The following is a 13,176-nucleotide window of genomic DNA, read 5'->3' as shown; positions in this document are numbered from 1 at the left end:
ATCAGTTTTGGGGGCTTTTGTTCTCTGGCGGCTTTCCCTGGTGGCTTTCTGCATCTCTTCCGCGAATGAGAGCAGAAGAGACCGTTTCCAACCCTCTGCCTCAGAGCAGAGAGACCGCAGTCTGTTCTTCAGTGAGCTCTCCAGGCCACACCGTCTCCGTTTCTGTCCGTGCTGCCATAAACTGCAGCGTCCTGGGTTGTGCACCCCTCCGCAGTGCTCCCAGGCCTGCCTCCAGGTCGGGGCACGTCTCTGCCCTCTGTGCTTCTAAAACCGCCAGCCGCTCCCAGTTCCCAAGACCCCCTGCTCTGGTTTTCCACCCTGGGTGCTGCCCTAAAGTCCTTTCCCACCGCTACTGGTCTGCGAGTCTGTGCCCCGACCGCAGCGCCTGAGGCTGTCACTCACCGGCGGTGCAGGATCCCCACGGCCAGGCACCCCCCCGCTGCCGTTTATCCTCCAATATCTGCCTGCAGAATCACAGCTCTCTGCTTCGTACCTCAAAACCAACTGCCTGTGATATTCTGTTTGTAGAGATCCAGATCTTCTTACATCTCAGGCTGGTTTCGTGGGTGCTCAGAGTGGTCTGGTAGATATCCAGCTCAATTCCGGGGACCAGTTGAAATAGCGTCCCCTACTCCTCCACCATGTTTCCCCCCTCCTTTATTTATTTGAGAGAGAGTGAGAGACAGAGCATGGGCAGAGGGGGAGGGGTAGAGGGAGGACGAAGGGTAGAGGGAGAGGGAGAAGCAGAGTCCCCAGTGAGCAGGGAGCCCACATGCTGGACTCCCAGGATCCTGGGATCATGACCTGAGCCAAAGACAGATGCGTAACCAACTGAGCCACCCATGCACCTCTGGCTGGATTCCCTTTTATTTTTTATTTTATTTTATTTTTTTAAAGATTTTATTTATTTATATGACAGAGAGACACAGCGAGAGAGGGAACACAAGCAGGGGGAGCGGGAGAGGGAGAAGCAGGCTTCCCGCGGAGCAGGGAGCCCGATGCGGGGCTCGATCCCAGGACCCTGGGACCATGACCTGAGCCGAAGGCAGACGCGTAACGACTGAGCCACCCAGGCGCCCTGGATTCCCTTTTAAAGCCTAGAATTGTTGCCTTTTATTTACCTTGAGGACTCAGGATTTGCAAAGTCATCTGGCCCAGACATACTCTTGCAGACTTGTTGGTTTCCCCATGCCCTCCTTTCAAGAAGCAGCCCAGAGAGCCAGCTGTATTCATCCCATCCCTCCCAAGCCTGTCTTTTAGCTGAGAACCAGCCAAGGGGAGTATGGGTTCTCTGAGAACCCAGAGCCCCATACGCAGCAGGCCCCTCAGCCCCAAGGGCACTCAGGGAGGCCCACAGGGGCCATTGACCCAGTTGGTCCTTGTCATGCTGGATACCCAGTAGTCTTCTCCCCTAACACCCTCCTTACCAAACCTCTGCTTTCCCTAGACAAGTGCCAGCTTCTTCATCCTGAACCCCCAAGAGCTACCTGGCCCTCTGAACCACCTGGCAAAGCTATGGCTGCCCTATTATGTACTTGGCCTTGACTGAGGCCAGAACCACACTGCCAACCACTCAGGTGCCTGGGCAGTGTCACCTGAGGCAGTGGGGACCCAGGAAAGGGATGGGGCCTGGTGCTGGCCAATCAGCTTCCTGCCAGGACAGGCTGACTGCTGGGCCCATGGGTCAGGGCTAAACTCAACACACTGCTAGTCCTGTCACCACCTTCAAGTTTCCAGGTTTATCAGCAAGAAGGAACCAAAGACAGAGGCACAAAAATGTAGGGCTTGCTTGGGAGGATGCTTGTATCTGGATTAATCCGGGAGAGCAGGAACAGAGTCAGATGCAGGGTATGGGAGTAGCCTAGTCTCTGGTGGGGGTAGGTGAGAGGAAGGGATTGAACTCTCCCCCTCAGAGGGGAACACAGATGACACTTGGTAGAGTGAGGGCTGCCTGAGGGCTAAGGTTGTCCCTTCTCCAAAAGAAGGTGTGGAGGCCATGAGAACGGGTTTCATGGACCTCCAACTATGAATAACTGACCAAGAGCATTCACCTGGACCAGACTTCCAGGTGAGCAGCCTGGGAACTTTCCCTTCCTAGGAGCTGCCCGGCCACTAATTGAGCTGAGCAAGGATACTAAGGTGGGCCCCCCATCCTGCGAGACATCGAACTCCCCTGATGGTTTATTTTGGCTCGCTGAAGGCCTTGGCAAAACTTTCTTAGACTAACTCTGCCGCAGAAATCCACCCTACCTTCCCACACTCTCTCCTTCACTCAGGGGCACACTTACCTCAACGTCTGACAGCTCTCCTAGCCTTCCTGGGCACCTGCCCAATTTTCTCTCACAGCTGTTTCCTTCCTCAGAACCTTACAACCACCTCCCAGCCTTGGTGTCTGTGTCTCAGAAGACTCAGATCATCACAGAAGTCTACTAGGTTGCCAGAATGATAAATCCCTGTGGGTTAGAACCTGTTAGTGGGACCTGTTGTGAACCTTTAGAGTTACCTAGAAGAAAAGAATAAACAACAGGAAGGAGATGGAGAGAGGAGTGGTCTCTGGACCCTCTGAATGCCAATCTCTCCAAACTGGTTTGGCTCTGACTGACGGAGAGAGGGCAACGCTTCTGCTGCCACCTGGTGGCCATGATAGGCAAAGCCCCTTGGCATCTTCCCACTCTGTTCTGTGACTCTGCTCGATAGGGTGCCCGTGGAGAATTTGTTGGGGTCCCCTTCTCCCTCGTTTGCAACATTAATTGTAGGTGTTGACTTCTGAACCATATGCCCAAGTGTTTTTCCTTTAAAATTAGCACCATAGTTGCACATACCTGTGAACACATGGAAAATTATTGTATACTTTAAATGGGTGAATTGTACGGTATGTGAATTATATCTCAATAAAGCTGTTTTTTTTTTCTTAAAAACCAGCATCATGGGGGCGCCTGGGTGGCTCAGCAGTTCGGCGTCCACCTTTGGCTCAGGTCATGATCCCAGGGTCCTGGGATTGAGCCCTGCATCGGGCTCCCTGCTCAGTAGGAAGCCTGCTTCTCCCTCTCCCACTCCCCCTGCTTGTGTTCCCTCTCTTGCTGTCTCTCTCTCTGTCAAATAAATAAATTAAATCTTTAAAAAAACTATAAAAAAATAAAACCCAGCACCATAATAGGAGTTGGAATCAAGGGAAGCTTTTAGGACATGAAGATGAGTATGGTTGGTCTTGGTTTCTTAGGACATCCCCAAGCAGATATGCAAGAAGTTCATAGTGCCCGCATTCAGTAAATACTTAATAAATTACTTGTGTAGTTAAATGGAGCCACTTCTTTTATTGTCTCACCATCCACTCTTTAACCTCAACACCCCCACTTCTCCAAATCAGGCATCCACAGCCTTCTCAATTTCCAAGGTCTCCTGAGAGATTCTAGTCTAAACCATCTGAAGGCTTTTAATTTATCAGAACACTTGACCTTTTAGCACTGTTTGGTACAGTCAACAATCACTCCCTTCTTAAAATACTCCTCCCCTGACTTTTGTGTCTTGAAAACTCTTGGTTCTCCCCCTGCCTCTCTTATGGCTTTTTCTCTCCCTTTCTGGCTCCTCTTCCTTGCCCCTCAACTTCAGTTCCTTTCTCCCTTCATGCAATCCTTTGGCAATTTCAGCTGTTCCTGTGCCTCCAATAAACACGTCTAACTACACCATCACTCTCACCAGTGTTTATTACTGTCTCAAACTCTAACCCAAATTGTCCAGTGAGCCCACAAATTTCAACATCTGAGTGTCCCATTAACACTTTATTTCTTAAATATTTTTTAAAGATTTTATTTATTTATTCATTAGAGACAGAGAGAGAGGCAGAGGGAGAGGGTAAGGGAAGAGCAGACTCCCCGCCGATCAGGGAGCCCGATGCGGGGCTCGATCCCAGGACCCTGGGATCATGACCTGAACCGAAGGCAGACGCTCAACCGACTGAGCCACCCAGGTGCCCCCCGTTAGCACTTTAGACTTACACATACCTAGAATTGAATCTCATGCTGAAACCTACTTTTTTTTTTTTTTTTAAGATTTTCTTTATTTATTTGACAGAGAGAGGCACAGCGAGAGAGAGAGCACAAGCAGGGGAAGTAGGAGAGGGAGAAGCAGGGTTCCTGCTGAGCAGGGAGCCCGATGCGGGGGCTTGATCCCAGGACCCTGGGACCATGACCAGAGCTGAAGGCAGACGCCTAACGACTGGGCCACCCAGGCGCTCCTGAAACCTACTTTTGATCCCTCTCCTCCCGCCCACCCCATTAATAGCATCACTGACCTTCCAGGTAGGGGTTTGAGACCTTGGAGCTGCTTTGATTTTGCTCTCCCTTGTACCCTACCTCCAGTCAGGTGCTAATTCCTGCAGGTTCTGCCTCTGGGAGGCCTCACATATCTTCCCATTCCTTTCTATTCGTCTGTAACCATCATCATTCAGGCTTTCATTCCTGTCCCTAAACTAGCTCCGCAAACTTCCAACTGATTTCCTGGCTTCCAATCTCCCCCCAGAGCAAACCCTTATTGTCCGATTAGGTTTCATAAAATTTAGTTTTCATTTCATTCCTCTGTTTGGAAGTTTTCTTTGTCTTTCTTTTGCCTGAATCCAGTTGAATTTCTATTGCCTGAATGAATTAAATGTCTGGCATTTGAGGCCTTCCATATTCACTCCCAACCCTCTTTCCAGGCTTCTTTCTTATTCTCCAGTGAGAACAGTGGGACTGTTCTTCCACAAGAGCAAGCAATGTTCCCACCTGCCAGATTTTGCACGCACTGCTATCCCTGTGTGGATGACACCCAGGAAGTCATTCTGTGTAGTCAGACAGATCTGACTCAAAGATGGATTCCAGCACAATTTATCTCTCGAATCACCTGTAAAATAGAATGACAAAAGTCTACTCCATTGGATTGTGTGAGAATTAATTAATATAATGCACTGTAAGGCGTCTGCCATGTGGGTGGTTAATAAATGGTAGCTATGCTTTCTTTTTGTCTCTTAAAATATTTGTCCTCCTTTTCCAAAGGATGTCATCCAAAGTCCACTTCATTTTTTTTAAGGATTTTATTTATTTGACACAGAGAGAGAGAGAGAGAACACAAGCATGGGGAGCAGCAGGCAGAGGGAGAGGGAGAAGCAGGCTCCCCGCAGAGCAGAAAGCCCAACATTGGGCTCCATCCCAGGACCCTGGGATCATGACCCGAGCTGAAGGTAAATGCTTAACTGACTGAGGCACCCAGGCGCCCCTCAAAATCCATTTCAATGCTATTCATTGCAAATTTCCTTCTTTGAACTTTCCACTTGCCACCCCAGTTACCTTCCTTCCTCAGAGCTGCTGTTAGATGCTGTATTTCTCACGGCAGCTATTCTCATACTCATCACATGCTTCACCCATATTCTTGCCCAACTGTAGTCTCCAAGGAAGTAGCAATTAATACAAAGTCTTGGAGCAAACAGGTGAAAAGCAAAGTGATTGCATGTATGACTCTCGTGTCAAAAAATAAACTGTCATGTTTCCTGGCTGGTGTGGAGGGCCAGTGTGGCGAAGCCAACCACCCAAGAGCTTCTGTGAGTCTAAGATGAAAATGCACCTCGAGTCTTTATGAACATAATAACTACTGACTCCTGGCCTTTAAAAATACTTTTTTTTCTGAAAGTGAAAGTACTCATAATTACAGTAGGAAAAAATTAATGAAAATAAAATAAACAAAATAAAACAAAAATTAGCAAAATAAAAAGCATCCACCCAGAGATATCATTACTACGTTGTTAAATTCTTTAACATTAGTCCTTTTTTAAATGCATCCAAGTATAATTTACATATAAAATATGGACTCTGTAGATATATATGCCAGAATTATGATGAGCATTTTCTCATGACATTAAATACTATCCAAAGTGTTGATTTCTGCACAACAACCCATCATGTATATGTATCCTTTTTTTCAAATTTCCAGTTGGTTTTAATGAATGGCAGCACCATATCACATGCAGTTCTGGGTGAGTTCAGGGTGAGAATTTCCAATAAGCCTTTTCTAATACTAAAACTGCTTGTTTTTGTGTCATCCAAAGTCCACCTCAAGGTGAGGGGAAGAGAAGGCTGGATGGGTCCTAAGTTTCTTGGGGGGAATCCAAGTCCATATAGTTCTCTCTTCTCAAGGAGATGGGGGCAGGAAGAGCAAGTTCTAGCCCCCAAAGAAAGAAGGACTAACAAACCATAAACACATTACTCTCTCCTTCTTATGAGGCGTGCCTGCCCTTTAAAAAGAACTACATCCTTAACTCACAGGTATTTTTCAAACTTGTATCCTTATTTATCTAATATTTTTTCTATTGTTGGATATTTGAGCTTCCTCTTTTTCAGCTTTTAAAAAATTGTTATCAATTATGCTGATAGAAACATCAGGATAGATTTCTAGATTTGGGAGTATAGGGTGAACAGAATAAAAGAAACTTAAGCTCTTGGTTCCAAATTCCCATTCAGGAAATTAAAAAAAAATTGACCTTTATTGAGGTATGATTGACATACAAAAAGCTACACATCTTTAATGTATGCAACTTGGTGAGCCTGGAGATAAGTATACACCTGTAAAGCCTTCACCTTGGGAAATTTTTCATCGCTTTGTAGTTTTACTACTCTAGCTCTCTTATTAATTTCTGCCTCTTTCCCAGGTATCAAGGAGATAATCGATTTCAGGAATGAAAAGTGGTTGGATTCCATGTGCTCAGAAGGAATCTAAAACAAGCCTTCAAGTTGAGCTCAACTCATGTGCCCTGTGACCATGAGGGATAAAGGTTACTGTAAGTTGTAACATTTCTTGCATTGTCATAACTTTTTCCTTGTTTGGTCATTTAACTCAGTCTGTTTCCTTTTTTTTTTTTTTTTTTTAAGATTTTATTTATTTATTTGAGACAGAGAGAATGAGAGACAGAGAGCATGAGAGGGAGGAGGGTCAGAGGCAGAAGCAGACCCCCCGCTGAGCAGGGAGCCCGATGCGGGACTCGATCCCGGGACTCCACGATCATGACCTGAGCCGAAGGCAGTCGCTCAACCAACTGAGCCACCCAGGCGCCCCTCAGTCTGTTTCCTTATATATAGTAGCGGTAAAACATTTCTGAATCTCAGAAAACCCTGTTTGCTGCAGGGCCAAGAAGTGGGAAGAGAGGTAGAAATCGTGATTCTATTCCTCATTTGCTTTAGAGCCTTAGGTCTCCTGCTGCATTGTCTCATAGCTCCCTGTACTCCTCCCTTGCAGCACTTTTTATGATTACAAATCCTAAGTTATCTGTGTATTTGCTTGATGCCTATCTTCTTTGCCAGAATCTAAGTTCTGTGAGGCAGGGGCCCTGATGATCTTATTTGCTGCTTATCCCAGAGTCCCTCCTGTATAGTCGGCATTCAGCAAATACCTGTGGACTGAATTATGACTGGAATGAAGACTCAAGATGGAAAAATATGTGTCCCCTGTGATGGGGCCCTGAGAAGCTGGGACAAGGGGGTGTGTTGGGTGACTGCCCTGAGACCCTGAAATGATGCTGGAAGGGTGAGTGCCTGAGGGATTTGCCCGGGTGCTCCAGTCTCCCCTCTTCACAGGCTTGGGACATTCAGTCAGCCAAGTCTCCTGTGAAATTTGGTGAGTTGCTCTGAAGGAAAGAACTGTGTTCTCTCAAGTTCTCTTCCCCATAATCCCCCTTCTCTCTCGTGCCTTTCTTTCCCCTCCACCTCCCTCCTTTCTTTCTAGCCTGGTGTCTCCAATTCACATGGAGCTCTCTCCTCCCCCACTCCACCTTCTCTAGCAGGAGGCTGGGCTGACACTCACCATCCTATACAGAACCCTGCCTGCCCCAGCTGGAGCTCTGCCTGGAAGTGATAACGCTGACTGATTACTTCAAGACCATGTGAGTACTCCATGTCTGGACTACGCTCAGCAGGGGCATGATCATGGCCTCAGACCCAAGTTTCCAGGCAACTGAAGACTAACTTCCTTATTTTTGTTGATAACATCATCTGTCTCCCACCACCTGGGTTTTGTTGGTCCCCTCTACCTGTCCAATCTTCTGTAGAAGGCATGGGCAAACGGGAATAGTTGTCCAGGAGGGGTCTCTAGAAATGGGAGGAAAGCTGAAGGGCTCATTTAAAGAGGTTCTCTTTGGGGGACCTGGGTGGCTCAGTTGTTAAGCATCTGCCTTCAGCTCAGGTCATGATCCCAGGGTTCTGGGATCGAGCCCCGCATTGAGCCCCTCATCGGGCTCCCTGCTCAGTGGGAAGCCTGCTTCTCCCTCTCCCACTCCCCCTGTTTGTGTTCCCTCTCTGGCTGTCTCTCTCTCTCTGTCAAATAAATAAATAAATAAAATCTTAAAAAAAAAAAGTTCTCTTTGGAGAGACAGAAGATGCAAAATGTATTCCAACAGGACTTGTTAAATCCAGGAGGTCACAGGAAGGAAGTAAAAGACTGAAGTGGGTCATTTCGATGAGGGAAGTGGATCTCGTCCAGCCTCTCTGTGAGGTCCCTGACAAAATACAACAAAATGCTATTTTCTTGGCCTTCTGGGCTGGGACAGCTGCAACAGGACTTCATACACCTGAATCTTCCAATGGATCTGGCTTGTCTGTTCTAAGGAGTTGTGGCTTGTGGTGGCCCCGGGCACAGTGCTATGATGTTTATTGTACAAAAACAGGGAGGGGGGACTCCCTTGGGATTAGCCTTCTCATGTCAGTTTGCTTGGTCCACTGTGTTTGTTGCTGAAAACTTCAGCTACTCAAATTTCGGTATTTTTGCCACGCAGATGACTGGTGGTATACTGGTGAAGGGTAAGTCCTTAGGTGCAGGGTTTTCTTATAGATGAGTGATCTCCAGTGTCTTCCATTGAGAATCACTGCCATAGTGAGCCATTGTTACTTATAGAGTGTGCTCTATTGTTTATGTTTATTGGGGTGGAAAAGGTTGAGGGTCACTATGTAAAACACAGAAGGTGATTTGAAGCTTCTCCCCGTAGAATCTGGACCATGAGTCACCCCAGGGTTCCTTTCTCTAGAATATGGAAGGTGGTTTCTCCTGGGGGAAATTTACATGGAGAACTTATAGGGAAATGAGCTACAAGTTTCTATCCCATGGCCTTTGCTGTCTCTGGTCTCTTTGTCAGGACCTAGTGGATCTGAGTGGCACTGAGGAGCCTGGCTAGGATGTGCATGGCGTGAGAAAGGAGGGTACTGGTGGTGGAAATGTAGTAATCTTTTTCTGGTGTGCGCAATAGGATAGCATGCAACCAAAAAATGTATCCCAGTGAAGCAATGGGACCAATTCACCAAGTGGGCTAAGAGGCATCATGGTAAAGAAGTACTTTGGGTTCTGATGGACAGCAAGTCTTGCCATGTCCTCATGAAACTCTTCTAAGAGCCATTTTCTTTCCAGACTACTGTTATAATAGTCTTCAGGTGAAATGCCATCGTTCCACTCTGCCGTTGTCAGCTGGAGTGGAATGGGGGTGGATACCGAGGGTTCTGGGACCCTTGTCTCTCAGAGATAATGACAACAGAGTCCTGACTGAAGGTATCTCCCTGAAACATGAATTGCTGCGGATGAGTGGGGTACACAAGGATGGATGCTGTGGTAAGACAATTACATTTGTTTGGTGCTTTATAGCACACAGTTTATAATGGTTTCTATATCTACTGTTTGAATCCTAAAACAGTCCTTCGGTCAGCAGGGCAGGCTTTAATGGGAACACTTTGTAGATATACAAACTAAGTCTCAAAGGGACTTGCCCGGAACTATACAGTTAGTAAGTTGCTGAACCAAGAGTTAAACCGGGAGTTTGGGTTTCAAGGTCAACCCTCTTGGGTTTTGCTAAATTGCTAAAACGCAACCTGAGCCACAGGACTCTGATACTCGTTGCCCTTATTAACTGGCCACTCGGGAAAAACCAAGTGCCACAGAAACTTGAGGACATGAAGAACTGGCAGACGAAAGCATCAGGAACTCCCACTTGATTACCATACTTAGGACTTCTTGAGTAAGACTAAATAACCTAGGAATGCCCAACATCTTTTGAGAAAATTTCTCAAGCTGGTTATATAACCTGTGCTTCCCGGGGGTGTTATGATTGATCCATGGGGAATGCTAAAGACTGAGCAGGGAAAGCAATGTTTCCTCAGTGGGTGACCATGAATAAAGCAGTCCAGCTCTGGCCTTAATGTCACAAGGGTGTGGGACCTGTCGCATGATGAACCTCTTTGAGTCTATCCAAAACCTTGTTGATCACTAGCCTCTCTCAGAATATAAAATTATCCCCCAAGGAATCCGAAACCATCTCCGTTCCTCTTGCTGTTTCTTGGGACTATGCTGCTAGCTTCCTGTTCATTACCTCTGTCCTAATGTTCAGTTTTGCAAGCCAGGGGTCCTTTTCCAATTGTTTGAAAAGCTTGTAGGTGAGAGGCAGCAGCTCCGGTTCCTTCACTATCCGCTGATTTCATACAAAATGATCTTTTGTCTTTCCAAAGATAACAAGAACCTTGGAATATGTCTCATTAGCTGCTAAAATGTAGAGATGAAACTCTTCCATCTAGGGAAGCTCACAGAGAGGCCTTAACTCCAGCCCAGACAGTTAATTCCCTAACCGTATCTGGGCCTGGGGCAGGAGATGCATGCTGCAGAGCCAGGGGTAAGAGAGCTGCTGCTTTTCCAGTCCTTTCTCGGGTGTATTTATCAAGGGCCCGAGGCCAGCCTTGGGTTGTCTGGGATCAGGATCTCTTTATGGGGACACTCAGGACTGGTGACTTCCACTAGGCTGGTGTTTTACTGAGTGGGGGGAACATGGGCTTCGGTCAAGTGGGGCAATAGAGTGGCCCAGGTGGGGAACCAGCTGTTGGAGAGAGGGCAGCCCCCACTGCAGCTGTCAAGGAGAAGGTAACCCCCTGCCCCTGTGGGGCCAGTACCATTCTGGGCCACAGCACATGCTTTTAGGGGAGCCAGGACAAGTGATCAGAGGCCGGAGCAGGGCCTAGGCAGGGATGTGCTCAGGGCACAGACACCAGAGATTGAAAAGAAAGCAGATCAGTTCGGATACCTCTCATAGTTCCATTTTGTGCTCATGCTTAGTAGTCCTCAGTCCAATACTACGAACCCTTAGGTAAAGTTGTCAGCTGAGCTGGGTCCAGACATCCACTCCTCTTAAGGAGTCCCAAGTCACACTGTCCTTGCCCTTTGCTCTCTCATGCATTCTCCCAATCAGGGTTTAGGCTCTTCCCTAGGCTGAGCCCCACACCCTTAAGGAACATCTTTCTATCAGTGTAGTTCTCTCATAAGCTGTATGAGGGCAGACCTCAGAAGGATACAGATAATCTGGAACTCTAGTGCCCCCCGTCTCTGCGCCCGCCCCAACCTCAACAGCAGTCAGAGACCCTGACCCTTAAGTATCTGAAACAGAAGCTCCTCCTGCCACTAGCTTTTCGCCCAGCTATAGGGGTAGAGTGAAGAAGGGGAGCCCCCCCTTTTCCACCCCACCAGGGACAGCTCAAGGTGAGACATTAAAGGAGCCTCAGACACCATTGAATGAGCCTGGAAGGGAAGCAGCACTTTCCAGTCTCCTGTCCCCGGCCTTGGCCTGCAGCCCAATCCATGGCGGCCCTTTCAGGAGCTTTTAGTGGAAATTCGCCCAGACTGGCTGGAGTCTGCCAGCCCCTCCCACTGCTCTCTCATCTCCTCTTCTGTCTGACTGGGACCACCCCCCCCACCAGGCCCCTTCTGTAAACAGCCCTCCTCCCCGCCCCAGCACTGGCCTCTCTCACCCCTCCTTCCTTCCACCCCAGTCACCACATCTCCCTCCCAGGCTTCTCTCTCTCCTGCCAAAGCCCTGACTTCCAGCTCCCTTCCACGCCCTGTCTTGAAGCTAGAGGAAGAGAAAGAGAGCCCCTGACAGGACTGATAGCCATTCCCCACCCCCTCCCGCCTGCCCCTCCCCCAGTGGGGACAGATTCCCACTACAAAAGGCAGGAAGCAGAGGCTTCCTGAGACCAGCTGCTCTCACGCTCCTTTGCCTTCTGCTGGCTAGACTGGGCTGTGTCTTTGCTCCCCCTTTCTTCAGGGGACAGTGGGTACCTGCGGTGCCAGGCCCCCTACCTCATTCCCCATGAATGCTGTGGAAAGTCCCGAGGGGCAAGAGCTCCAAAAGATGGGGAGTGGAGCCTGGGACAACCCTGCCTACAGTGGTCCCCCCTCCCCACATGGGACACTGAGGATCTGCACCATCTCCAGGACAGTGCCCCCCCAGCCCCAACCCAAAAAGCCTGAAGATGGATCCCAGGAGAAGGCCTATAGGACCCTGGTAGCCAGCTGCTGCTTCCAGATCTGTCGTGGCATCAGAGGTACCTGGTGGGAGGAGAGTTCTCCTCGGATACTGGAGTTAGGAAGGGAGTCCCAAAAGCTTTGCAGGGGGGGAGATGTGACCTGAAGAAGAGGTGGGATCTCAGTCTCTTTGGGCTTTATGAATTGTCTGTTAGAGCTGAAGGCCCCAGAACACAGAGGCCAGTGTAGTGGTCTCTTAGAGGGAGAGCCTGGTAGAGTCATCTCTGGGGGCACAGAAGGGTATGGAGGGAGTTAGCTTGAAGGAGGACATGTTTGTGATGATCCCCTACCTAGGCTGTCCCACCTGAAACAAGAACCTCCTTTCCATGTCTTCATTCTCTGCTACTCAATGTCTTTTCCACTGTCTACCTCAGGGTGTTTGATGAAGGAGGGCAGGCTTGAGTGTGGTTAGAGTAGCCAGATTCAGCCAAGATACATGGTGATGGGTGAGCAAAGGGCCGGGGTAGAAATGGGAGTAATATCCAGGGACTGGTGGGTTGGGTATCTGGGAGGAACCTGCTGCTAGCGATCCTAGGCATCTCTGTCCCTTAGGACTTTGGGGAACAACGCTGACTGAGAACACAGCTGAGAACCGGGAGCTTTATGTCAAGACCACCCTGCGGGAGCTGTTAATATACATCGTGTTCCTGGTGGATATCTGTTTCTGTGAGTAACATCTGTCTCTGTGTACCTCTGGCTGTAAGAAGCATCTCTGTGTACAACATCTGTATACACACTTCCACAGCAATGCCTGAGGAGACAGCATCTATCTGTGAGCCGGCTATGTCCTGGGATTGATTACCTTTTCAGCTTAAGATGTTTTGATTA

The 13,176-nt window shown here is 48.4% G+C and overlaps 1 protein-coding gene across 4 annotated transcripts in view; it reads left to right on the top strand.

Moving 5' to 3' along the window:
• PKD2L1 (polycystin 2 like 1, transient receptor potential cation channel) overlaps positions 1-13,176 on the top strand; it is an 89,413-nt gene that overhangs the window by 47,904 nt on the left and 28,333 nt on the right. Inside the window, exons 1-7 of one of the 4 annotated variants that reach the window (XM_035027262.1) lie at positions 5,198-5,215; positions 6,677-6,805; positions 7,381-7,638; positions 7,802-7,903; positions 8,417-9,615; positions 12,089-12,368; positions 12,901-13,014. In XM_035027262.1, coding sequence (XP_034883153.1) covers positions 9,604-9,615; positions 12,089-12,368; positions 12,901-13,014 — 406 coding nt within the window. In that variant the 5' untranslated portion in view covers positions 5,198-5,215; positions 6,677-6,805; positions 7,381-7,638; positions 7,802-7,903; positions 8,417-9,603. Of the gene's footprint in view, positions 1-5,197; positions 5,216-6,676; positions 6,806-7,380; positions 7,639-7,801; positions 7,904-8,322; positions 9,616-12,088; positions 12,369-12,883; positions 13,015-13,176 lie in introns of those variants that run through there. The other 3 variants (XM_035027251.1, XM_035027272.1, XM_035027282.1) reach the window with 3 other exon arrangements.

This window comes from Mirounga leonina, unplaced genomic scaffold, assembly GCF_011800145.1.
Source record: "Mirounga leonina isolate KUSES-001 unplaced genomic scaffold, KU_Mleo_1.0 Mir_114, whole genome shotgun sequence".
NCBI lineage: Eukaryota > Metazoa > Chordata > Mammalia > Carnivora > Phocidae > Mirounga > Mirounga leonina.
The sequence above is the reverse complement of the archived record's forward strand: the minus strand, read 5'-3'. Positions and strand labels throughout refer to the sequence as shown.